The sequence below is a fragment of the Callithrix jacchus genome, chromosome 4 (genome assembly GCF_049354715.1).
Source record: "Callithrix jacchus isolate 240 chromosome 4, calJac240_pri, whole genome shotgun sequence".
In the NCBI taxonomy this organism is placed as follows: Eukaryota; Metazoa; Chordata; class Mammalia; order Primates; family Cebidae; genus Callithrix; species Callithrix jacchus.
In genome coordinates, this window is record NC_133505.1 from 60,131,944 (window position 1) to 60,158,064 (window position 26,121).

Genomic DNA, 26,121 nt, shown 5'->3' on the forward strand with positions numbered 1-26,121 from the left:
TAAATGTGAATATATCTTCTATTTCCTACATTATTTTTTACTGGTAATATTTTATAGATTTTAACTTCTGACCACTATTATTCTGATTTTAACTTCTGACCATTATTATTCAAGTAACCTGGGATCTTGAAAAGGTAAGTGCGGTACTTGGAACTGAAATTGTGGTATGGTCCTTATTAATGCACTGTGATTTGGGCTTGACTGTGATAGGAGATTGCAGAAATAGAATAGAAAAGGAAAAGATACTGGAATAGTAGAGCTTATAAGAATTGTGGTTAAAGTTTTCCTTTCTGGGTGAGGCTTGTACTAAGCATGTGGTGGCAAAAACTGTGTTATTAATAAAATCTTCTATTTTCTAAGAACCAACCAGCCTTTCCCTTCTCTTCGTTACCTGAAAAACCTAGGCATAAAGCTACATAAGTCTTTGGGCCTGGTTCTCCATTTCCTTTGGGGGAAAAAAGTCCACATTTCTCACACAGCTTTGGGGGAAAGACTCATAACCATACTTAATGTATAAAAGCTGTGATTTCCATGCAAACTGCTGCTTTCCCAGAAAAACATAAAAGCCCCCTTAAGCAATTTAAAATCCTTTAACTATTTCCTTCCTGTTCCACTTGAACTAGGGGCCAGCTTGCCCTGCCTAAAGCCTTCCCTCAGTGGCTTTCAGATGAATACGTTAATTTAAAAAGTGTTAGAAACATTTTTAATTCATTCAGACTTGCAAGATATCATTAAATGCCAGATACATACACTAGGAGCCAAGAAGAGTTACTCTACAATTCTCTCACAGTCACAGATTATTTCCTCACCATACTGGGATTTAGACCTAGCCCTGCAAACAGCAAAACTTGGGCTTCCTCACAGTAGCCAATGTCATAGCTCTAAGCCTGCATCAATGTTTACTCATTTGCACTCTTTCTTTTATAGTTTCGCCAAAAAAGAAAACCAACAAAAACAGGTGCATCCACACTATACAAATGAGAAAAGGTAACCTCTGAAACCATTTCACAGCAAACAGAAGATCCGCAAGCTGCTCACTTGCTAAAACCACAGGAGGTGTGTCAGGCACCTCGTGCTGAGCCACAGGAGGCCTGCAGGCTGAAAAGGCAGTAAATCCCCAGAGAGCTCTAAATTCCTGATTGGCAAGCCATGCCAGGCCCATCAGCTCCTCAGGTGCTGAGCCACAGGAGGCCCATCAACTGCTCAGGTGGAAGGTGCGGGAGGAGGGAGGAGGCAAGTTGTGTGGAAGAGCTTGAATGAAAGGACACCGGCTCACCAGGGGAGACGGGAAATGAGAGGTGCCTACTGGGAATACTAGAGTTCAGAGAACTCCATCAAGGAAAGGAATGAACCCACCCCCTCCTTACATAGCACATCTTCTTAACTGCAGGGAAGCACATCTTACAGAGAGTACATTTCTGGCCCAGGGATTCTAAATAAATAAATGCTGATATAGAATGATTCCCAGACTGGGTTCTGCAGCAGACCACCAGGACTTCTAGAGAAAATCAGCAGCTCCTTGTCAGTTGCTAAGGTTCTTAGGGAACGGCCACCCTCCTTCCATCCCTTGTTTGCCAAGATTCTCAGTAAGACCGTGACACAGTGACATCTCTCCCCTTTAGTTTCTAAAATCCCTGGCAATACTTTAATAGGGACTGACTCATTAGTGAATACCTCTCACTCATTTATTTAGCTTTTGTCGAGTTCTGCTATGTGCCAAATCCTCTGGTTTGCATTAGAGATATAAACAGTCAGATAAGACATAACCTCTGTTCTCAAGGTGACATAAGAGTAAGTGATAATTACAGAATAAGGGTATATGACAGAAATATATCCAAGGTGTTATAGTAACCCAAGGGAAGGAGAATTACATCAAACAAGGATCCAGGGACACTTTCTAGAAGAGGTGACACCAAGGTGAGTGTTAAAGGACAAAAAGAAATAAGCTGAAAGAGAGGTTTAGGGTGGGGAGGGAGAGAAAAAAGGGAAAGGAAAAGTGGAAAAAGCACAGGTAGTAGTAACAAGAGCAGGTAAAAAAAAAAACTGGAAAATGAAAGAGTCTATTCCATCGGAGAACAGTGAGTAGGTGAGTGTAACTGGACAACTAAGCCCGCAGGAGAACAGCGGACGATGAGGCCAGATCACAAAGAACTCTGCAGTCCAAGCAAATACGTGTGAAATTGACTCTGAAAGCTTCAGAAGCCCCCAGACACCATGCCACATTGATATCCAAGAGCACGGCCTCAGAAAATATCGAGGCCTGCTAATTTTGAAAATCAGGCTTCTCAGGTTTCTAGAAAGGTTAACCTATTTCCGACAAAATAAGGAAAAAAAATTACTTCAAATTCATAGTCTAGCCTTAGCTCTTGTTCCTGAAGTAAAATTCTCACTTTATATTTTGTGGGTAACCCCCCATATAGGCACTGAGGAATGAGAGCTAAGCAGAACCCTGGCACAGTTAGGGCTTGAGGAATATCCCACTTTATAGTTTTACTACTCAGCTATTTCCTTTTATATAATCCTTTATATAATCATATATTAGTTGATAGAAATAGGGCTTGACTAATCCTTTTATATAATCCTCTATATTTAATCATATAATAGTTGATAGTATGAGTGCCTAAAGAATACTTCCCTACATATATACCTATAATTATATCTTAGTTCCTTCGGAGTAATGCCTAGAGTGGACACAGTACAGAGCATGAATGAAGGAATAAGCAGCTTATAATCAGAGGAATGCCTAACAGCAAGACACAGAGCAGAGAATGATTTAAGGGAAAAACAGTTATGCCAGGAGAAGAATCCATGGCTCAGGCGGCAGCGTTCAGTATTGTAAAGATACCCGCCTAATGGCAGGCTTGGGACGAGAGCCACTCCTCCTCATAAAGGAGTTGTAGGACCTTGCTCCACTTCTTGTGGAAGGCTGCCCTCAGAACGGCAATCCACCTTGGTGACTGTGAACTTTATCAGCTCTTGCTACTGTGCTGCTTGAAAAGCATCTTCCCGTAGAACCCATTGGAAGCTGCCAGAAGGTGGCAGTAACCCTGACAGCTTTGTCACTGCTATGTGACTTAAAGCATCCTCCTATAAATTTTCTTGAAGTAGTTCGACCATAGATAGTATTGCACACTGCGCACGGCCCACCTCCTAGCCTAGGTGACGTAATGGGGGTGGACCCCTTATTTTATTGCTCAGAACCCTATCACTATCCTTAAAGATGATTTCACTCACTGCCCTGCACCCTAACCTATACAAAATAAATACTCATGCTTCTGGACATTCGGGGTCTCACCTGACTCAGCTTATAGGTGGCGTGGCCCCGTGAGCCCAGCTGCGTTTTTCTTGTACTGCTGTGTCCTGTCTCTCTTTATTTCTCAGATCCTGTGCCTCAGCACAGCATAAGGCTCACCCCACGACCCTGTAGGGCCATCAGCCCTACATACGGCTCCCAACATGTCCTACTGGCTCCCAACGTGCCCTACATATTTTGCCACTTGGTTTTTAAATCCTATGTAAAACCACGTGTGTGTGTGTGTGTGTGTGTGTGTGTGTGTGTGATAAAGTATACTATACATAGCATCCATTTTACTAACATGTATCTTTAAAAGAGGATGCTTGCTATAGTATATAAACACTAACATGATATTAAAACTCAAGTAAATGCCAAATATTCCTTTTCTGAAAGGGCAAAATTTTAGCCATATATTCCCAATATGATTTACTTCCTCATAAACATATTGATAAACTGGTAATTACATATATGTGCTGCAATACTAATGTAATAAATAGTATCTACATAATAAAACATATAAAAAAAGAAAATTTTCAAGGAATAGAATAAAAATAAGGAAAAATAAAGGTTTTGATATTTTCAATTTGCCCTTTAGTGAGTCATCCTTCAAACCTATATTGAAAGCCCCCTATTCACTTAGACAGCTAAGACAGATCCACAGCCCCACACGTCTGTGTTCTGTGCATTTGCATGTAGCTGTCACTACACTTTCACTAAACCAAATCAACTAAAGGAAGAGGAACAGAGATAAGGAGAGTCATCAAGGACTGCAGTGGGGTAACACACCTGTGGTGGTCTGTGTAGCCGATAAGAGGCTGAGGCAGTAGAGCTAGATGGGAGATTGCACCTTTTAAATCAAGTTCTCTAAAGCTGCCTTCTTACATATTTTAAGTCTGGCTTAAAGGCTTCTCTGCACATACTGAATTATAACCTAACTGTTTATGTAAACAGACTGTAACCTACTCTTGTGCCAATCACCAAGTTTCAGCCAATCAAAGGCAGCCAACGGATCAAACCTCGAATAAGTGTTCAAATAAGGCAAATGCTAAGCTGTAACCAATCTGGTCATTTCTGTACCTCACTCCTGTTTTCCATATATCACTTTCTTTTGTTCTGTCCATAAATCTTCCACCACATGGCTGCAGCAGAGTCTCTCTGAGCCTACTGTGGCTCAGGAGGCTGGCCGATTTGCAAATTTTTTTTTTTTTTGCTCAATTAAACTCTGTTAAATTTAATTTGTCTAAGGTTTTTCTTTTAAAACACGCTTCCCTCAGCTCCCTGGGGCCAACATGAGGGTGAAGGAAAATACAGATTTTGAACCAAGCTCTTGATCCTCTTTGTAGTACATGAAAAGCAACCTGGGGTGAATGAAGGCAGGGATAGAGGCAGGATGTTTTATCTGAGGAACAAGAGAGAGTCAGGGGCCTTCTAGGATAGCCTCGGCCTCAGAGGTTCTCTCCCATTTCACCAGAATTCTGGGATCTTAGAGACAGAGTTTTGTTTTCTGGTTCTGTTTGTTGTTTGTTTCTTTCTTTGTTTGAAGGGTTGATTTTCCCAATTTTCTTTAGGAGGATTTAGAAGTCAGCAATTTGGGAACCATTCTATCTAAGGTATGTGCCTCTATTTCCTTGCTAGAGATGACCTTGCTAAATTTAAACCCTATTCACAAATTTGTGCCATCATAGGATCATGCCCACTTCCCTTTTCCACGGATTTAGTAAGAAAAAGATGCCATTTTGGTGAGGATTGGAATTATCAATACCTCAACCTATGGGAGGAAACTCTGCTCCAGATATTCATCTCCCTACATTTCTCAAAAAGAAGGAGCTGCCATACACTACTTCCTACCCTATGAAATACTGAGGGGAGAAGGAAGGGGACTGGTGTATCAATTTCAGAGTTTTGATTCAGGACTACAGCCATGTCCCCAGAGCAGACACCCCAAGGCATTCAGCCTCACTATGCCAACAGCAATCATTCCTGTTGATCCATCACACATTCACCGATTATGCCATCAATATGAATGGATGAGAGCAGCTGGGATTTAATCAGCATTCCATTCAATCCACCATGCCTCTATTCGTTCATTCACTTACTCACTCACTCCTCTAACAAATATACAAAGAACTGCTACTCTTCTAGAACTTCCCTGAAGACAGGGAATACAAAGATGAAAAGGCCCCATTGGTGCCAATAATATGCTGGAAGACAGCAGAGAAGTACCTGCCATTTACTCTGCTGACCGCAGCCCAGCCAGCCTGGGCTCAGTGCAGAACATTCACCACCTCCATGCATGGGCTTTACAGACACCGTCTCTCCACACACTACTGCTGCCTGAAAAATGCAGTCAGATGGGTTATCTGTCATTAAGCCAGACAAAAACCCAGCACAATCTAGGTAAGGCAATGTTTTTTATCCAGACACTAAATTGCAATCAGGTGACGTTATCATGTAAATAAAGAAGCAAACAGATGGTTTCAAACGAGATCCAGGGCTTACAGAGCATTGCTGATGTTACAAATGAAGAAAAGCGAGGACAAGCCATTAGACACAGAGCAGGCCCCGGAGTGCACAGCAGCCAACAAACAGAATACTGGCCCAGATAATACAGCCAAAACAAAAGGCAGTCACTTACTGTTTGCAATTGTTTGTTAATCAAATACCACTAATTTCCAAATCTGGGATATGCCTCTAGGAAACATATATTCATATTTTTTCCCTAAAATACACTTTGCAATAGTGTCATCTGTGTATACTACCATGATCCTTAATAACACAGCTTTTGAAAGGCTCTATTTTAATTCCTCCCATATGTTTAAATAGGAACAGTGTAATAAACTAGACAGACTCAAGAATCCAGAGGCCTAGATTTGACTCTACTGTCTTTGTGATCTCTGAGCTCTTTCTTGGGCATGCCCTCTTGGGGTCATTTCCATCAACTGTAAAATGTAAAAAAGCATAATGTGGCAGAGGCCATTAGCTGCTTCCTGGTATTTATTCTATCCTTCCTTAGTAATAAGAACTCCTTCAATGTTTAGCTGAATAGATTGTCACCTAGCCAAAACACTACATTTCCCACCTTCCCCTCCAGGTAGAAGTGACCATTTGGCTAAGTTTACACCATTAAGATGTAAACAGAAGTGCCATGTGAGATGTATAAGCAGAATCCTTTCTCCTTTCTGCTTCCTGGAATGTGGCTGCAATGGCTGGTACTCCAGCATATTGCTGGGCCACACAGTGACTCTGGAAATAGAAAAAACACTGAAGGACAAAAAAGTAGAAGGCATCCAAGTCTGTGACACCATGGAACAGATTTTTGTGTAAAAGAGATATAAATGTACGTAACTATCCACTTTATACCATAATAATAATTTTACTAAAAATAATAACTTTCAGCTTATTATTCACAGAAGACTTAATCTTCCTAATACCTGGATACCCAAGCCCCTAATTCCTAATATCTGGATATCAAAACTCACAGAATGGTGTGAGTACTAAATTAGGTGTGAGAATTCTTTGTACTCAAAGTGTTTTCCTGAAACCCCAACATGATAAGCTGCTCTGTGAATAGAAGTGTTACATAATCAAACATGCTTGAGAACAGCTCGTACTATATCCCCCTCTCAAAGTTATACAACCCATACTGTCATACAAAAGGCTTTGAAAAAACCAGAAACAAGAAAACAATATTTATCTGTGCTTAGTCCAAAATTTTCCAAATTTCTTTGACTTATTTTTTTTCCCACGTGATGCTTATAAGGAACTACTTTCAGGGGAAACACTTTGAGAAATTCTGCGTAAATGTCTTATTCATAATAGCTACTACGTAAATGGTTGCTTTTAGCCTTCAAATATGAATTAAAATTGAATTTATTTCTATGCCAGTCCAGGTCCAGGCCCCACAGTACATGCTTTCATCACTCTCTGAATGTTTCCTATAGCATATTTGTTAGTCGTATTCATTTTCAACTAGAGGCAATTACATTTCTATCTCCCCCACTAGGCAGTAAGTTTCAGGTGGGTCTTGGAACTGCTTTGCTCATCATTTTATCTCCAACATGAGGCAAGGTGACACATAATAAGTTATGCACCCAGTAAACAGTTGTTCAATAAATGCATGATTTCTGAACTCTGTTTTCCCATCACACATTATGCAGACAGCAGTATAGAGAGCTTTTACAAACCCCTCCTTGTTTTCACTCACCTGAGAAACACACTCATTGTCATGGTCCACTAGCGTTAGCATCATCGATCATAGTAATTTTCTAGGAGGGACACATGTCCCCGGGATGGAAAGATCATGGGGTAGAGGTAATTGGCAAGTGTGATGGAATAAATGTAAATCAATTTTGGCTTTGAAGAGGGGTTTTCATCTCTTTTAGCTCTCTTGGATAGCATTTGGACCATTAGCTCCTCCAGCGCTTATGTATATACTCTGAATGGACTGAACAATAGAATGTCCCTTCTAATTAATTATTATTTAGTACACATAAGAAATCCTGAGTGACACTGACCTAAAAATAAAATAGGACATTTTTAACATGCTTGCAGATAAAGAAGGAAAATTTCAGAATTCTCAGCAAGACCCACTATTGGGCTCAACTGGTCTGGACATCAGGATAGATCACTTACATAGTTGGAAGCTGAGACTGGCTACTGGCTACAGCTTATCTCCATCTGGAGCTGCCAAGCAGTGCTACAAAAGTGGCCTTTCCATGTGATTTGGGTTCCCATAGCTTCAGGGCCATATTCCAAAAGGCAGTACCCCAATAGCAAATGTGACTTCTAGGCAAAAGGATCATCTAATGCAAGGGTTCTTGTGACCTAGCCTTCAAATCCCAGAACATTATTCTCTTAATACGGTCTATCAGTCCAGCTAGTCACAAAGACCAGCCCAGATTCAAGGGGAGAGCAGTGACCACCCCATGTCTCCACATAAGGAGCAGAAAGCATTTACAGCAAGGAACAAAGTTTATGGCAGCCCTTTTTGGAGAATTTCTGCAATAATGACATTGAAATTATGATACCTATTAGAACCAGTGCTAGGTACTGTTACTCAGTCTTCTAACAGAGAAGCATATTATATCACTTTCTATTTTAATATTTTGATAGCCATATCAATCTAACTGATTTCTTTTATAATTTGACTTTATTTTATATATCAAAAAAATTATTCTGAGAATGAGTCTAGGCTTTACCAGACTGCCAAAAGAATCTAGGACACACAAAATGTTAACAACCTTTGAGCTGCTTAACAGTGTGGTAACCCAAGGGTCAGTAATAAGCCAGCTATGCTATTCCTGCCCCTGCTGGCCTGCCTGGACCTATAAAAGACCTTGTCACTTCGGCAAACTTTTTATCTCCAAACCTCTGCACATGAGGAGACTCCAAAACCTCCCTCAAGGGGGTATAATCAACTCAAGAAATAGCAACTGTACCTAAACCAATGATTGGGAAATCATGAATTATTTAATTTTACATTCCAAAAATATCTGCATGGAAAACAGACCATAAAGAGAAAAAGAAGTAACTCAATTAGAACAAGTGAAAAAAAGCCCTGCTCTGCATTAAAAACTCCCATGGGCAGCTGTTCCTTGCTTGGCTTGTACTTCCCAATCCCAACCAGGGGGGTAAAATACATATGTAATCACTCAGGTCCCCTTTTTTTGTAAGAAATGCCTGTGTAAGACTCCTCAAAGAATATTAATTCCATCAGACAAAGTTCTTGGGGCAATAAAACTAGGTAAAATATGTTTATGCATTTAAATCGGGGAAATTTTCATTACCCTCAGCAAACTTGTTGCAGTGCAAATCATAGAATATGGGGTTGGTACAAATTTTAATGGTGATTTCTTAGTAGGGTGACCCACTCATTCTGGTTTGCCTCAGACTTCCCAGGTTTTATCACTAAAAGTCCTATGTCCCAGGAAACACTCCATCCTGGATAAACCAGAGTAGCAGGTCGTTCTTTTTACCAGTCATTAGTTCCTGATATCAATGCCCCCAAATAAATATTAAAACCTATGGATGCCACTGTCAGTATTCCTGAACTGAAAGGAATTAACCAATGAGCTCTGATAGAGTAACGTTGCCTGTTTTAAATACTGTGGACTTCAATTCTTACCTCCAGAATTGAACTCATTCTAAGAGTTATACACAATCCCCTAAATTTTAAAATGAAGTATATATTGTGTTGCATTATGTTTTTGTAATACTCTACCAAATGACAGTGATTTCTTTCTCTCTTTTTCTTTATTTTTCTTCCTTCCTTCCTTTCTTTTTCTTTTTTTTTTTTTTTTTTTTTTGAGATGGAGTCTCTGTCACCCAGGCTGGAATGCAGTGATATGATCTCGACTCACTGCAACCTCCACCTTCCGGGTTCAAGAGATTCTCATACCTCAGCCTCCTGAGGAGCTGGGATTACAGGCAGATGCCACCATGCTCACCTAATTTTTGTATTTTTAGTAGAGACGGGGTTTCACCATGTTTGTCAGGCTGGTCTCAAACTCCTGACCTCAAGTGATCCATCTGCCTCAGCCTCCCAAAGTGCTGGGATTACAGGCATGAGCCACCATGCCTGGCTGACAGTGATTTCTTAAATGACATAACCTATTCTATTTTCCAAATCAAGCTGATTGAGCTATCAACATTAACCAATTTGGTGAGACTGAACCTATTACCTGAGCCTATTAATTTAGAACACTTGGCAGTATTGTCACCAGAAAGTGACCAGGGACAACCTGGCTGCCACCTTAAAAGTCTGCTCACTGGGAGTAATTGCTTTTAACAAAGATATGGGTATCCTTAAAGACATTGATCCAATCCAGATGTATGAAACTATAAAACAAGCAAGAGATGTTACATTAGATTTTGCACTGATTAGTGGGAGTCTGAAAAGAGGATATAGTTTATCCTCAAGCAATTTCCAAATCAGCATCCTCCCTGTACTCCTTGGAACATTTACTGTTAACCACCTCCATCATCTTGGTATTGCTCCTTTCTTGCTTGCTTTGCCTTCTGTTGTCCTCCTTCTGATTTCATGACTACTCCTTCTCTGATATCTCTTCCTGCCACTTAAATTAGCATTTCCCCTAAGATGCTGACTTTCACCCACTCCTTGTATCTCTCTGCAATAGTTCTCATGTGGGTCCTAACCCCCATTCACTCCTCAAGGCTTTCTTAGTCAGTTCTTCTGAGGATTACCAAATCGCAATCCAGATTCTCAGTTGGCCTTCCTTTCAGTCTTCTGGTCCACATTTCCTGTTACCATCTAGGCATCTACATATGAACCTGAGCATAGGTCTGTGATGAAATTTATTATCCTCCCTGTTGAACCTACACCTTTACCTGAACCTTTTATTTCTATTGATGGCACCCTTAGCCATTCACCTGTGTGCAAAAGTTTTGGTCATCTTCTCAGGCTCATTTTTCTTTATTTTTTTACAACTGATAAACTGCTAAGTCCTACCAATTCTGCTTTTCCATCAAGTTTATGATACATATTATATTTTTCCACAGCAGCCAGCATTGCATTTACTGCTACTATATTGCTTGTAATTTGTATTGGACAAAGTATACTTAAAATCCTGGGGAAAGTGATGCATAGTTTCTTTAAGAAATGGTTGTAAACTGCAGCTGAAAGTTTGTACAGGTTACTTTAGAGAAAGAATTTGCTCTAGTAGCAAAAAATAATAATAATAATACACCTATTGTAACTGAAGGAAAGCCTCATAGGTGTTTTATAGGAATATCTGCTAGACTCCTCTCAGGCTACGACACAAGGTGCCCAATGGGGTCACACCCCTGGGAGACTGAGGTGGAGTATTTGAAGTCATAAAAGCATTTATTCTCTAGGTGGAAGTAGGCATCAAAACAAAACCCCAGTCTCTTATATACTTCATGCTTGCCAATTACCCCCACCCCATGATCTTTACATCCCAAGGACGTGTGCCCCGCCTAGAAAATTACTATGATCGATGATGCTAACGCTAATGGACCATGACAGTGAGTGTATTTCTCAGGTGAGTGAAAACAAGGAGAGGTTTGTAAAATCACTCTATTAGAGTAAAACTCGAATTAGTTCCAGCAAGTTAGCAAGCCATAAAGAGTGTCAGGGCCTATATGACTTTGGATCCCAAGAGACGATCTTAAGTGAATTCTAATTAGCCCAGAAACAAATGCCATGATTGAATCATGCAGAGATGGACAAATTGAGATTAGAAAGAGTCCCAACCAATTTCAATATATTTATAAGCTTTATGTTTCTTTTGTCATAGGAGAGAAATATACTGTTCTGAAAAACATGTATAGGTAAAGAAAAAATTCTTTTTAATTCCAACTCCTAATTGTCCACCCTGGCAAAAGCACTGTGTCTTAGTCAGAAAGTTTAGGGGACTGCTGCTGTTCATTTGGGAGAATCCATTTGAATCAAGGTCACTGCAACTGCAAGGAAATCCCTAGCCTCCAAATGTTTTGTCTCAAAATTCAATCCTATTTTAGGAAGAAAACAAATAAAGCAATAGTATTCCCTCTAATTAATTTTAGGGGACAATTTAAAACACTGAGTTGAGGCATGGGGACTAAGATTCCACTCAGCTTTGGTATAAAACATCATGTAAGTTTAGTCAACGATATTAATATATTCCATAGCATGTTATAATTTATAAAACACTTGCATTTTCATGGCTCATTTTAATTGCATTACAAAGCCACTACATTTCCTACAAGCTCAACAATTGTATGTGTTTATAATGTACATATATATTAATATTTATAAGTAAATCCAGTGTTTATAAGTAAATCCAACTCAGTGTTTTAAATTGTCCCCTGTTCAATATCCATTTTTAGACTGCATCCTAGCCTGGGCAATTAAGCAACACTCCCATTCTCTCTCCCTCCTCCTCTTCCTCTTTTTTCCTCTACTTAATTCCTTTTTCTTTCTTTCCCTCTTTTGAGTTTATTAAAATTTAAAAAAAAAGAAAGAACCTTAATGAATACTTGTTGAATGAAAACATGACTGGACAAAAGAAAAAAAATAATTATTGCTGGTCATTTTCAAATTTATTTTTATAATGCTTACTACATGCTAACACTTTATAACTACTAACTCATTTAATTCATTAATTAATTTCATCCTCAAAACACCCAGGGCGGGTAAAAAAAAAAAAAAAAAGTAAATCCACCTCAAAATAAAACAAATAAATTCCTAGGTATCAGTTCATTAAGGAACTCCATATAGCAAAGCATTTTGTACTTAGACTGCTTTAAATTGTAACTTTCTATAGTCTATTTTTATATGATTTGATATATGGAAAGTTCATTCACATTCAGCATTTCAAAAATAAACTGCTTAGGGATGTTGGTGAGAACACCTGCTCTATGGAGCCTGAAATCCTGGTTCTTCCTTCTTGTGATGAGGACATGACTTTAACATTCTTCAAGTAAGGTTTACTAAGGTCTACGATTCCCTCTAAAACAAGGCCTAAAAGTAAGGAGAAACAGTTTCTAAAGATCTTTTCATCTTTGGCTTTAGATTTTTCTGTTTATTTATTTTTATTTGAAAATAATGTTAATTAAAGTCTCTACGTCAAAAGTAATGTAAAGAACAGCTTATCCATTCACCTGCCAAACAAAGTCAAATGAAAGTTCAACTGTTATCTCCCTGGATCTTTAATATCTGCCCTGAAAGATAATGCTCAAAATATGTTTCCTCCATGTCTTCCCTCATCCCACCACATTCCTCTCTCCTAAGAAGAGGCTCTGGTTACACATGTAAAGATTTGACCACAAGTTTCAGCCCAACAATATCGTCCATTCCCATTGCAAAGTGAGCAATTCCAAATCGGGGGCCCAATTATGTTTTGAGAGTTGACAAATACTACTTTCAGGCAGAGAAGAGGTGGTGTAATTAACACTAAGCATTATAGGTAAAAATAAAATAAAGAAACTAAAACCCTTTGTCTCCTGGTGTTCTGTAATTTCTGATTCATGCAAGCCAACATAATCTAAATAAAGTCTGCCCAGACAGGGAAGACAGCACAAATTTAGCAGGCTCTAAAGCACCTTTTGAATTAAGTCAGGTACATCTGCTTTTAATTACATACATGCATATATACTTACACACATAAATACATGCATAGAGGTAGATTAAAGACAGCTGTAAATTCTTAGCTATTCTTCCCATTTAGAGGTGGAACCTAATTTTCCTCTCCTAAATCTAGGCTGACCTCAGGACCTTTCTTGACCAAGAAATTTATGGCCATGATATTCTGAGCTTGCCAGACCAGTTCAGCAGGCATGTGGCTTCCACACAGTTCTCTTGGACCACTTACTTTTGGAACACCCTTTCTTAGTTTACCCTTTCTTGGAATCTAGCCATCATGCTGTGAGGAAGCCCAAGCAGCCCCACAAAGAAACCCGTGAGGAGAGAAACTGAGGCCTCTTAGTTAATTGCCCTGAACTCCCAGCTAATAATCAGCATCAAGCCCCAGCCATATGAGTGAGCCATCTTAAAGGCATCTAAAGGCAGTCGAAGTGAGCCTTTCAATGACCACAGTCCAGCCACTATCTAACTACAATGCATGGAAGAACCCAAATTAGAACACCTCGGCTTTGCCGTTCCCCACAAAATTGTAAGCAAAATAAAATGTGTTTTTTATGCTGTAAGGTTTCTGGGTGGTTTTCCAGATAATGATAGAGTTTCAGAACATTCACTCCACTTGTCACCATTCTGATGCCACACATCACAAAAAGGACCCCAGTAATTCAAGTCTAACTTTCTTCCTCTCCCACTTGCTAATCCAGAATAAGTGGGGTGGTGGTCTTTAGTGCTTTTCTGTCCCATCCAAATGGTACAAGACCAAATTAGAGAACTACACAAGCTACAGAAATATACCAATATTTGCTTGGTTTCTAATTGGTGTTGTAGACCTACATCTCTGCTATGATTCCATATATAATACTGAATTATATATAATCTCAGATAAGAAAAAGGCAAATGAAGTCAATAGTTCTATAACCACAACATTTTATAGAAGTTCCTCCCGTCAAAAATTACTTTTTGATTTATGATTATCTTGCTTTGTATCACCAACCCATTATGATGTCTCACAATTGAACAAGGCGGTGCATTAAATATTGCCATCCTTGAACATCACATGACTTTGATAAGCCTCTCTGCCATTTAAGGTACTGAATATTAAAAATCAGAACAAACAGAAGAACTATTATCAAAGAAAAACAGTACTCTCCCATTCATGTGTTCAAATAAGCACAGTTCAAAGTAATATAGAAAATGTAACAGTGAATTCTACCATGCACACACATACACACACACACACAGAGATGCCGGAGGCTACATGATATCACATCTGTACCCTTCAAAACAGAGTCCTGAGAAAGCACTGGAGGCATCTTACACAAATCCACTCAGGTCAGTTTAGGACAAGCCAGAGAGCAGAAACTAGAGGGATCCTTTCACCATTTGACCAGCTATTCTTTATGAAGATTTGAGGTTTTCCTAGTAAGGCAGAACTTGTTCCTACTATTTAAGACATCGAGAATGCATTCAGGCCAATTCTTCCAATATTTAGAGAGCAAAGACAGTCAGCTATACTTATTTGTTGAAGCAAAGTTATCATGAACTAAACTACAAGAGCAAATTTTTAATGATTACCTCTGCTTACTCCATATAATACCACAGAGAAGAATTTACAGCTCTTTCAAAATCCAATGTCCATAAAGACAGAACGCCTTGAAGGAAAATGGTACCATACTTAAGATAGTGATATCTTTTATTAGTACAGTAAAGTCCTATTTTTATGGAATAGGATGGGTCTGAGGTCATTCCATAAAATTGATTTCCCAGAAAATGGAAATAGGCAATTTACCCTAAGAATTTTATTGAAAAATTATGCTATTCTATTTGAATAATGATGGGAATGTTCTACATGTTTTCTTTATTAATGAATTAAAATATACAAAACACCATAAAATTATATTAGAGGTTCAAAAGTATCACTTAAATCTTTTTTACCAGTCACTTTCATTTTGTAAAATCAGCAGTTCCATTAAAATCGTATTATGTAAAAATGGGTTTTTACTGTAATAATAGTTATTACCTATTTAGCTCCCAAGGATGTTGTGAAAATTAAATAATAAGCCATTGGAAAGCAAATACAAAGTGTTGCTAATACCAGAGGCCACGAGGGGCAGCCAGATGGAAAAATGAAGGAAAAGAACACCTGATACATTACAAATCACAGCTTTCATCTGTAATTCCATTACTGCCAATACTCTACGCTGTGGTCATGTGCACTGATGTTATCTCATTTCATCTTTCTTAACATTATGATATATTAATTATAGCCCTAATGTTATAAATAAAGGTCAGAAAGGTTTACAGCTTGTCCAAAGTCTCACTGTTGAAAATGTCAGAAGCCAAATGTGAACCCCAGGTTTATCCTAGTCGACAGCTCATCTTATATCTTGAAGGATCCCCAGTATGCCCTTGTGTCTCATAATGGCCCCTCTAATTCTTATGCCATCTTTCAAAATTCACTTCAAGTGCTTCTCCTTTCATGAAGCCGCCTCTATCCTAGAGACACTATAAGTCTAAACACATTCAGTATTTATTATAACTATTTGTTGTATTATTGTGCATTATGTGTTTTGTGAACCCAGCTAAATTCCTCACTGTTTGAGGTCACAGTTGTACGGTACTTGTGTTCCCAGATCATGAGCACCTGGGACTGTTCCTTGAAGACAGTGAATGTTTGGTAAATATTTGCTAAACTGAACTGGAAGGCGGTGTTCATTTGAATTACAACTACATTTGCTACCAGATGCAAAGCAAATGCTTTTACTAATGGTTCATTGCATTAGAATGGTTCTAATGCGATGGTTCATTGCATTGCACACCTCTTTGGAAAGTATCTCCAGTTTTTTCAAGCATGTGTGATAAGATTAAATACCCCAAGTAGCATATCTGACATACAGTAGATGCTCAACAAATACTAGTTTTTGATTTTATTTTTGTTTTATTTCAAATTAAGGGAACAATGTGGACAATAAACAGAGAAGTGTAAATTCAGTATGATATGTAACCTAATTTGGATGTATCAGGGCAGGTATGGAAAGTAAGTTTTTTGAAAAAAGAAAAGATAAAATGAAGAGCTAGAATCCTTGATTTAAACTCTGATTTCCTGCCCAGCTTCTTTACTTGCTAGTTGGATAAAACTTAAGCAAGTTACCTCTCTGCATCCCAGATTTTTTATCTGTAAAAACAGAAATAATAACAATCTACTTATAAAGCAGTTGGGAGTAAAATCCTTGTAAAATACTTACTACAGTGCATGTCATGCACCAAGCACTCAAGTTATATTTGCTACTATCATCATAAAAATCATTTCATAATTCTTAGGAATCTGTTCGAAGGAGAAGACATTATTTTTTACAGACTATAAAATCTTACAGTGGTAGGTCTCAACCCTGTCAAACCCAAAGATTTATTTCTGCTATTGAATTATGAATGGGAGCAATGAGTTCACGTACTTCATCAAAACAATGCTTACTAAATGTCTACTTTGAGTCAGAGTCAGGTGGACAAATTTACTTGATTTAAGGAAAGCTAGGAAGGAAAGAAACAAAGGGAGCGAGGAAAAGGTGAAGAGTTCAGAAACAGGCAAAACCACACATAGAAAGCAAAGGTAGATTCAATCCAGAGACCAATCAGAGGTCAAAATATCAGCAAAGGCCTGTCAAAAATCAGAAGAGAATAGCAAGGCAGCGCAGCTCCTGCGTAAGACCTGAAACTGAATAGCACAATGGATTCAACTGCTGATCAACCACAGGTCATTTGTTGGAGACAGAAGAGGGGTTATTAGAGAACAGGAGAGGGGCAAGAAGCTAAGGATTTTATTTTTTTATATATTACACATCTGTTTTCACTCACCTGTTTTTTCATGTGAAAGCTAGAAATAATGAACAATAACTGCATGTTTTTAAAATCTTAACTTTTCTGATTCTCTCAGTAACACTGAAAGGCCAACTGAAAAGTCCTTTCTATAGCCAATGTCTGTGCCCCACCTCCTTTCCCCCACCCAGCATTGATTTGTGCTATTTAAGAGCAGTTTCACAGAGAAGTCAGGCCCATCCTATAATCTTATGAGCTGACCACAGACAAAGGAATGAAGCATAGTGGAGAAAGCCAGGGCTCCCGGCACTCAGGGCACACAGTGGACACAGTCAACTGCAGCACCAAGCAAGACGGCCGAGATCACTCCTTGCTTGGCATAAAAACCCCAAAGGATACCAAAAGCTTGGCAACCTTCAAAAGCATCTCTTGTTTCCTGCATGGGGTGGGGGAAACAGCTTGCTTCGTGGGAAAAACCATAGCCCAGGGCGAATCTGCTGGCTAGGTTCATCAAAGAGATGGCTGAGACAGAACAGATTTATCCTTTCCATATAGGAATGACTCACAAGCTTGTTTATTCAAAAAGTTACATCCTCCATTGAAGAGAGGTGGTTGATGGGAAAGCAGTATGATAATAATAATTGACATTTGTACTGGTCAGCCCACTCACACCTGTCCCTCGTGTCTCTGGGCACAGTCACACAAATACACCACCAATGATAATGTGGCCAGTGTATTTTGTTTCATTCTTCCTTTGTTCTGCCACACAAATAAAGTAAACAACACAGTGGCCCTCTTTTATTTTACTCTCAAGTCATTTTAGAAAGGGAATGTGCTTTATTGGTTCAAATGAGGACTGGAAATAAGACTGCATGGGTTCAAATTTTTAGTCTGTCAAATTGCAAACTGTGGGACCGTGAACAAGTGACTTAATTGCCCTGGGCCTCTGCTTCTCTATCTGTAAAAATGGGGATAATAATATTACTTATTTCATAAAGTTATTATAAGGATTAAATTAGTTAGTACATGGAGAACAGTTCCTGGCACATTGTTAGTTCTCAGTAAATGTTTGACATTATCATTATTATTACTTCACAGATGGTTAAATGTTCTTCCATTATGGATCTTCTCTCATTCACTATTATCTTAAGAGGTTCAAATTAAACCATAAATGTAATTAGGTCTTTGGGGGAAAATATAATTATCCTGTGAAAAACATTTTCTTTTCAGGCTAGGGAGATATTCTGTAACTTTTGAAAACTCTCTTTTAAATAAGAAGAATTTTGTAAGTATGGCTGTGTGTTTCTGTATATCTAAGGAATCATCTTTTTAAAAATGTATGTGTGTACTGGAAGATAGGTCTGGACAGAGAGATGAATGGAAACACAGACAGATATTTTTCTATTTTATTAACCTACTTCTTCTCTGCAATTTTGGAAACTGATAGCAACTGAAGAACTTGTCATTTTTCCTCAGTCCTGTATTTCGAAATTCACAAAGGCAAACGATCAGAAGACATTAATAAATTGTTCTCTTCCATACCCTCTGTGTCTTTCAAACTTAAGGATACTAGAACCTGTAAATCCATTCTCTGACATGTGAAGAAAATTAACCAGTTAGTGGATTTTTTACCTCCTTTCAGCATGGCAATTACTATTCCACTTTTAATGAAGACATGCTAGATTAATTTTTGGGGATTTCACTCATCTATGAAATTCCTCTCCTACACTAACCCCCCCAAAAAAGAGGAAGAAGGAAATAACATAAGTGCCTACTTATTTCCATACTCTATACTATGTTGTACAATAGAAATGGAACATAATCAGATCTGGCCGTAATCAGGGTTCAGCCTGTCTGTGATTCACCTCCTGGGTTGCTTTACTCACTGGGTAAAATGAGAACGTCATCCCCAGGGCCTGGAATGGTATTGTTGTGTCCTCCCCAGCCTTCTTCAACACCTTGCCATGTTTCAGGGAAGGACCATTTTAAAGCTGAGTAAGGTGCAGAAGTAGAAGCTAGAAAATAAAATAGCAAAAATAATTTTGAAAATCTAATTTATTGTGACAACTTCCAAATTTTATTCTTATTTTAGGATGCTAGTGGTATTTTACCCCCAAAGAAGCTGCCTTTAAATATTTTATAAGTTTCTCTACAAATATTTGTCAGCTAAAAAGCAAGTAATTATTCAATCCTTAGATTAGCCTCACTTCTGAAAATAATCCCACTTTCGTTATCATATATTTGTGTTTTGCCTTATAATAAATATGACATACTTACCACGAAATATTTAGAAAATGCAACTAAAGGTAATAATTGCCTGCAATCTCACTACCTTGCAATAACTACCTTATATATCTGTTTCCTTCTAGAATTTCTCAGAATTTTTACATGATTGAGATCATATCAAATCCTGTTCTTATTTTTATATCCAGTTTTAATTTTGCTTAGCTTAGCCTATTTTCCTATGCATTTTGTAATATTATTAAAATGTCTTATAAATATAATTTTAGTGGCTACATATCACAATGTTAAAAACCCCATAATTTACTTAATTCCTAGTGTCTGACATTTAAGCTCTTTCCACTTTCTGTTTAATTGTAAATAATGTAGTGTTAACTGTCTCTATGCAAATCTCTCAATAATCCTAATTATCTTCTTCAAATACATTCCTCAATGGAATGACTGAATCAAAGGTTATGTTCTTCCCACAGCTCTCCCTACATATTAAGGCTGGATAATAATCTCAAAACTCAGGGCGGCAACTTACACACAGATCATACATTCCATCCAGTTTTTTTTTCCATCCAGTTTTTATTAATTCTGCCTTTGATGATCAAATGGCATTTTCTTTTCAACCATCACATACTTGAAATGTAACTCTAATAATTCCCAGTGGGGACTGTCCAATATTACATCATGCACAACACCATGCTGAACTGTATCTACCTGTTCTTTCCTGGGATATGATTACTGGCACAGAGTCAGAAGGGTAGGGATTGTCTCAAAAGGGTAGAATGAAAAGGCCTCCCTCCTCTTTTGAGGGAGGGAGGGGATCACATCCATGACTTGCTAATTTCACAACATAAATAGTGAGCACCTTCTCTATTAGAACTGCCCTTAAAAAGTAGGGATACAAAAAGGAATAAAATGTCACCCTTGTCTCTAAGGGGCTGATAGCGTTATGTGAGTATTAGGAGGATAGAAACTCTACACGGGCACTGAGGGGGTTCTTTTTGTGGTACCTGATCAAGAAAGAAAGCAAGACATTGCCAGGAGAATCTTCCTGAGGGAGGTAGTATCTCAGCTGCATTTTAAAGGCTTAGAAGTTATTCAGGTAAAGGGGAGGTTGTGATAAGTGTATGGCAAGAGGGTTGCACTGCAGACAGAAGGAGGAGCATGAGCCGAGGCAAAAAATGGGAAGTCGAGTGGAAGAATGATAAGAAATTTGGTGTTGCTGAACCACAGAGCTAGAAGAGAGGTAAATGTCAAGGTTTGTAACATAATCAGAGGCCAGAGTATGAAGATAAAAAAGATGGAGGGGCTAGAGACTTCCAGCCCATTAAGATAGAAGTGGATGAATGCAGCTTGGACCATAGGAAATGTAGGGTCTCTTTGTGGTCTCCAGATGAAGCGATGCAGCAAGCAGTGGATGAACATGAATTAGGTGGATGGAAAGAGCTCTGAGCCTGAAGATTAATTTGGCATGATCAGCCTAGAAGCTGTATTTGAAACTCTGAGGGTGGTTGTAATAGCTCCAGAGGATTTTAAGGTGAAAAGAGAAAGTGCCTAATGTCAGAAATATGAGGAACACTTCATTATTTTTTCTACGAGACTCAATTCCTCAGTAGTCATGGTTTAATTAGAGCCCCAGGATAACCTAAAAGTATATAGATTGTGGTCAAGCAGAAACCATAGGCAATTTAATTAATGCAAAATATACCACACACCTTGGGAATAAGGCAATGTCTTAGAATAAGGGTCACGCAGTAAGAGGCTTTATAAATATTTCATAAACTCCAAGACTGAAATACCTTTCTAAGTTTTCTCCCAATGTTGCCTCCTTCCCAATATTAGATCCAAAATACCCAGTTTAGGGTAGGATATGGGTATTTGTCAGGGTGACCCCTAGCTTTCCCCACAAAGTCCAGATAAAATGTCCCTGATGCCTCATTTCCAGTGATAATTCAAATAGGCAATGACTGTTCTCTAAAACCTCATGCCAAGCTTTAGGAATCTTTGGTTACTTCAATATTATATCACAGATTCTGTACTTTTGTCATCTTTACTCTTGCTTATAAGAGGGCAAACACAGTCTTTAGTTGGACGAATTAGATCTTACAGTAGCTATTCTAATGAAGAAATGTTATCATGCCCAAATTTAATTATTCTATACCATTCTGCCTTAAGATAAGAATACTAAGGGATAAGAAAACATGTTGCAGTCTCCTATTAGAGTTACCAGATTTCTATACAATTAATTTTAGGATTCTATATGACTATTATTGACAATCAAATTTCTGGAGAGAAAAAGAAGCCTGCAAGAGTTAAAGAAGCAGCAGTCAGAGATCTACTGGGAGAATCAGAAGAGAGGAATGTCTTGGAATCCTAAGTAACAGAGCATCTCCAGAGGGCAGATGTGACCTTGTTCATAGCAGAGCTTTAGTAAGAGAGAGAATTAGAAAGTGACTGTTAAACTTGGCAATCAGGGTGTGGGTGATCCAGATGACAGTGGTACTGGTTGAATGGTTGAGATGGAAACAATATTACAGTGGATTGAGGAATGCACCAAAGGTAAGGAAGGGAAGACATTGGGTCAGATCATCCAAAAAGCTCATTGAGGAATGGACAGTCTTAAGAGTTGAGAACCACAGCCTTTGATCTGTCCTCTGAATCTTTAGATGAATTAGACTTGTTTTAAAACTGCAGCCCACCAATTTTGGTCTGGACCAACATTCCTGATGAGGCCTCTCCTTGCTTCCCTGTAAAAATATGCCACTCAACAAGCAGCTAAGATTTGAGATGGTCTTGAGCTTGATATACGAGCCAAATGTTGCCCACCACATCTTTGCTTTTCATGTGCCCAAGTTTTCATGGTTCTGCCTCAAGAGGAGATGAGGCTTTTGAGAAATTTGCAGGAGAGCTGTCTGCTAAAGGAGGACTTAGTATCCACAAATTTGTTTCGTTTTTAATTGGGAGGCACTGAACATAAGAAGCAAGTAAGAAAAGAAAGGTTAGCTATAAAAGACAATGAGTTGTTCACTGATGGGGGAAGGTTTGGAAGATGTAGGAAGCGAATAGTTAACTCTAAACAAGAGAAGTGCTGCCTGATTATCGAATTCAAAGAAAAGAACAAAAACTTAGGTCTGTGGGAAAATTTAGGAAAAGAATACCTGCTGATCTGGATGTTCTCATATGACCATGGACAATATGTGCTCTTAGTATGAATATGCATTACATACTCATAGGGATTAACACATAGATTGATAGTTAACTCATTCAAACATTGGATTGACCCATTCAAACAGTGGAATGAATGAATTAACACAGAAAGATATGTTATTTCATTCATTCTTATTTTTGGCAAAAATGATATTGCAATAATATTACTGTTTTACATAGAGCTACTTGTTAAAAAATCATATTTAAACTTTGGCATTAGCACATATACTACATACTGTGAGAATCAAGCAATGTCTTGGAAGTATGTTATTTAAAATATCTTCCTAGTGAATGATATTGTACTAATTCTGTAACTCTTTGTGTTTTGAAATAGTTTTCTGTCCCAAACTATATGAGCTAGGAAAACTGGCTAGATTTTAATATAACTCATAAATTAATCTATGCCCAATAAGGCAATTTAAACACATTAGAGGCTACATTGTATAGCAGAAGGAATACTGGGCTGAGTTGAGACACCTGAGTTCTTATCTAGGCTCATATGACTGACTATTGATATGACTAAGTTTGATCTCTGGGCTTCACATCCCCCTTTGTAAAATGAGGCAACTGGATAAGATAGCCTGTAAGGTCTCCACCTTTGATAAAGTCCACAACTCTATGAATTATGGGCTTTCTATTTATCAGCAGTTGTAACTGACAGTTGTAATTGAAGCAACTCCAGTTAAACTGACCCATTCTAAAAAGCTCTGAATGCTAGACACCACACCATCCTTCCAAAGAATCCTTAGTACAGAAATCTTCATACTATGTGCTGATTGACATACCACCCTGACTACAGATGGTTGAACCCAGAATGGCCATCCATAGGAGGTCCAGTATCCAAAGAAGGGGTTCTGGCATGAGAGCTACCCCAACAGGTATGTCCTCTACAGTATAGGGTCTGACCCAACCAATAGAATCTCTTCTTGGGGAATTTGAACATAGAAACTTTCAGAGAAGAGACAACTATACTTTTCCATGATAACAGTTATTTTAAAAGAACTGTGTTAATTGATTACTTAGTCATTTGACTGACATCCCCAAGAGACCATAAGACCCCATAAAGTCAAAGTCCATTCCATCTTGCCCATCATGGTATCCCTTGCATAAAAGGCACACCTTGCATAAAAGCTACTCAATAAACAAGGCATTTTGAACCATCTAAAAGGCAAAAAGAGATGGACAAGGAACATAAAAAAACAAAGTGTGATGGCAGCTCAGAAAACAATCTTGAATCACATTCTTCATAGTCCAATAAGAATGGAGTAGTAACCATCTGGATTATCATTTAGAGTTTTATTCCAGTCCCCTTACCTCATTTATCTATTAATTTAAACAGAAAAAAAAAGAGATCATTTTCTGGTTAGCATGGACTCTGCTCTGACATAGTACAAAAGTGCCACTGAAAATCAAAAGAAATTTCTGCCTTTGAAAATATTGATTTCTCCTGCAAATGCATAGTTAAATTGACTCAGGATAAACAAAAACAAACAATGAAACACATCAGAAGGTGCTTAGGAGACATTTAGTCTTTGAGAATTGGCTTTTTGAGTTAGAAAGATTTCACAGAACCATCTGACTTTTGAGGAGGGTTTGTTTCCCCTGATTTTCTGAAATGACCAGGAACAATTAAATTTAGAGATACCCTGAATTTTTCTTTCCATTTGCAGGGGGCCTAATAGCCCATCTGCAGTTCTGTAGTCCTATATGCACATATGGTCCATAATTTATGAAATGTGCTTATTTACATGTTTCAGTTCTTACTTTCATTGTTTTGAAAAATAAATGCACCTTCATATCCTTTTTTGCCATGCAGATACATATTTTAGTTACAGGGCAATACAATAGAGAGTTATCAGACACAAAAGCTTTAGGACTGATATCTGCCTGTTTATTAACAGTATGACAAGAAGGAATTTATAGAATTACTAGAGGACATTCTGCTATACTGACTCTTCTATTTGGTGGGTTAATACTCACCTGAAATAGTTGGGGGCATGCCTTCCTTCACTTGCAGAATTACTTGAACTCGGCCTTCACCTGAAACTAAACACCAAAAGCCACAACTTGTATGTGATACAAAGATCATCTTAATATTAAAGATAGTCACATGTGGGAAAAAAGGATTTAGGTTAAATTCTAGTCACCTAAATTTTCAAAACAAAAAAATGAAATCCTTATAAGTTAATCTAACGATTGATTTCCAACATTTGATTTTGATCATTTTCATTTGATTAAACTTAATTGCAATGAGTTCTCCAAGAGAATTGGCACATAAATAATCAGAAAAAACAAAACCGAAACAAAACCTTTAGCCATATGTGCTCTGGAGGCCAGTGGTGTCCAGCAGGGCATACACCTCAAATCCTATTTTCTCTCCATCATTTTGTAGGCTCAGCTCTTAGACTTCACCAATAGAGTTCAGATCACCCATGAAATGTATTTGCTTTACCTTTATCCAAACAAATTGTCCTTTTAATGAAGCCTTTTCCCCACCCCCTATCCTCCTCCCATCTTCTAAGCCAACTGAGCACATTTAAAAGACCTGGGGTTCATTAATTTTAAGTGTTCAATAAATTAGTGGAAATAATCAAAAGGCCTGATTCTTTCTGATAATGACAATTTGATGTCAGTATAAACCAGTAGATTAAGCTGGGAACATATGCTCCTTTGCCAAGAGAGGCTGCTATAATTAAATAGTGAATGCATCTACAAGGTGCTCTCACGCCTGATTAATTAGTAATCAGGTGCGCACACTCCATTTTTCGGTCCCACCTTGTCTCTTATTGGTTAATTACCTTTCTGCCTTATCGTTTGTCGCATGAGCCACACCTCCCACCACTGGAGGGCCCCGTGTTGCTCAAGGCTGCAGCCTCAAAGACTTGGTCAAACTCATACTCTCCACTTTTGTTTTCCTGGAACCGTAAACCCTTTCCTCCATCATAGATGAAATAAACAGGATCATGCTTTCTAATTATAAAACATAAGCAGCCAGGCACTGTGGCTCATGCCTGTAATCCCAGCACTTTGGGAGGCCAAGGTGGGTGGATCACTTGAGGTCAGGAGTTTGAGACCAGCCTGACCAACACGGTGAATCCCATCTTTACTAAAACTACAAAAATTAGTTGGGCATAGTGGTGCACACCTATAATCCCAGCTTCTAGGGAAGCTGAGGCAGGAGAATTGCTTGAACCCTCTGGTGCAGAGGTTGCAGTGAGCCAAGATCATGCCACTGCATTTCAGCCTGGGTGACAGAGCAAGCCTCCGTCTCAAAAAAAAATAAAAATAAAACAAAAACTTCAGAATATTACAAAGAATATGATCCCCAAAGAGATTCATGATGAGACCTCTTCAATTCTTCTAATCTTATTTTGGTCACCTTCTCATTTTAAAGTTTTTCTAAGGATGTAAAGCACTAGTTTGTGTCTTTCTCCTTATACCGCCACATCTTGAGATCAGGTGCAATGACAGCATG

At 38.3% G+C, this 26,121-nt stretch overlaps 1 protein-coding gene across 3 annotated transcripts in view; it reads right to left on the bottom strand.

Moving 5' to 3' along the window:
- The window catches only part of PKHD1 (PKHD1 ciliary IPT domain containing fibrocystin/polyductin), a 515,189-nt gene that overhangs the window by 228,600 nt on the left and 260,468 nt on the right, over positions 1-26,121 (bottom strand). For all 3 annotated transcript variants that reach the window (XM_035295877.3, XM_035295878.3, XM_078370699.1), the window contains 2 exons: positions 24,627-24,692; positions 19,094-19,222 (listed from right to left, as the gene is read on the bottom strand). In XM_035295877.3, coding sequence (XP_035151768.3) covers positions 19,094-19,222; positions 24,627-24,692 — 195 coding nt within the window. The remainder of the gene's footprint in view (positions 1-19,093; positions 19,223-24,626; positions 24,693-26,121) is intronic.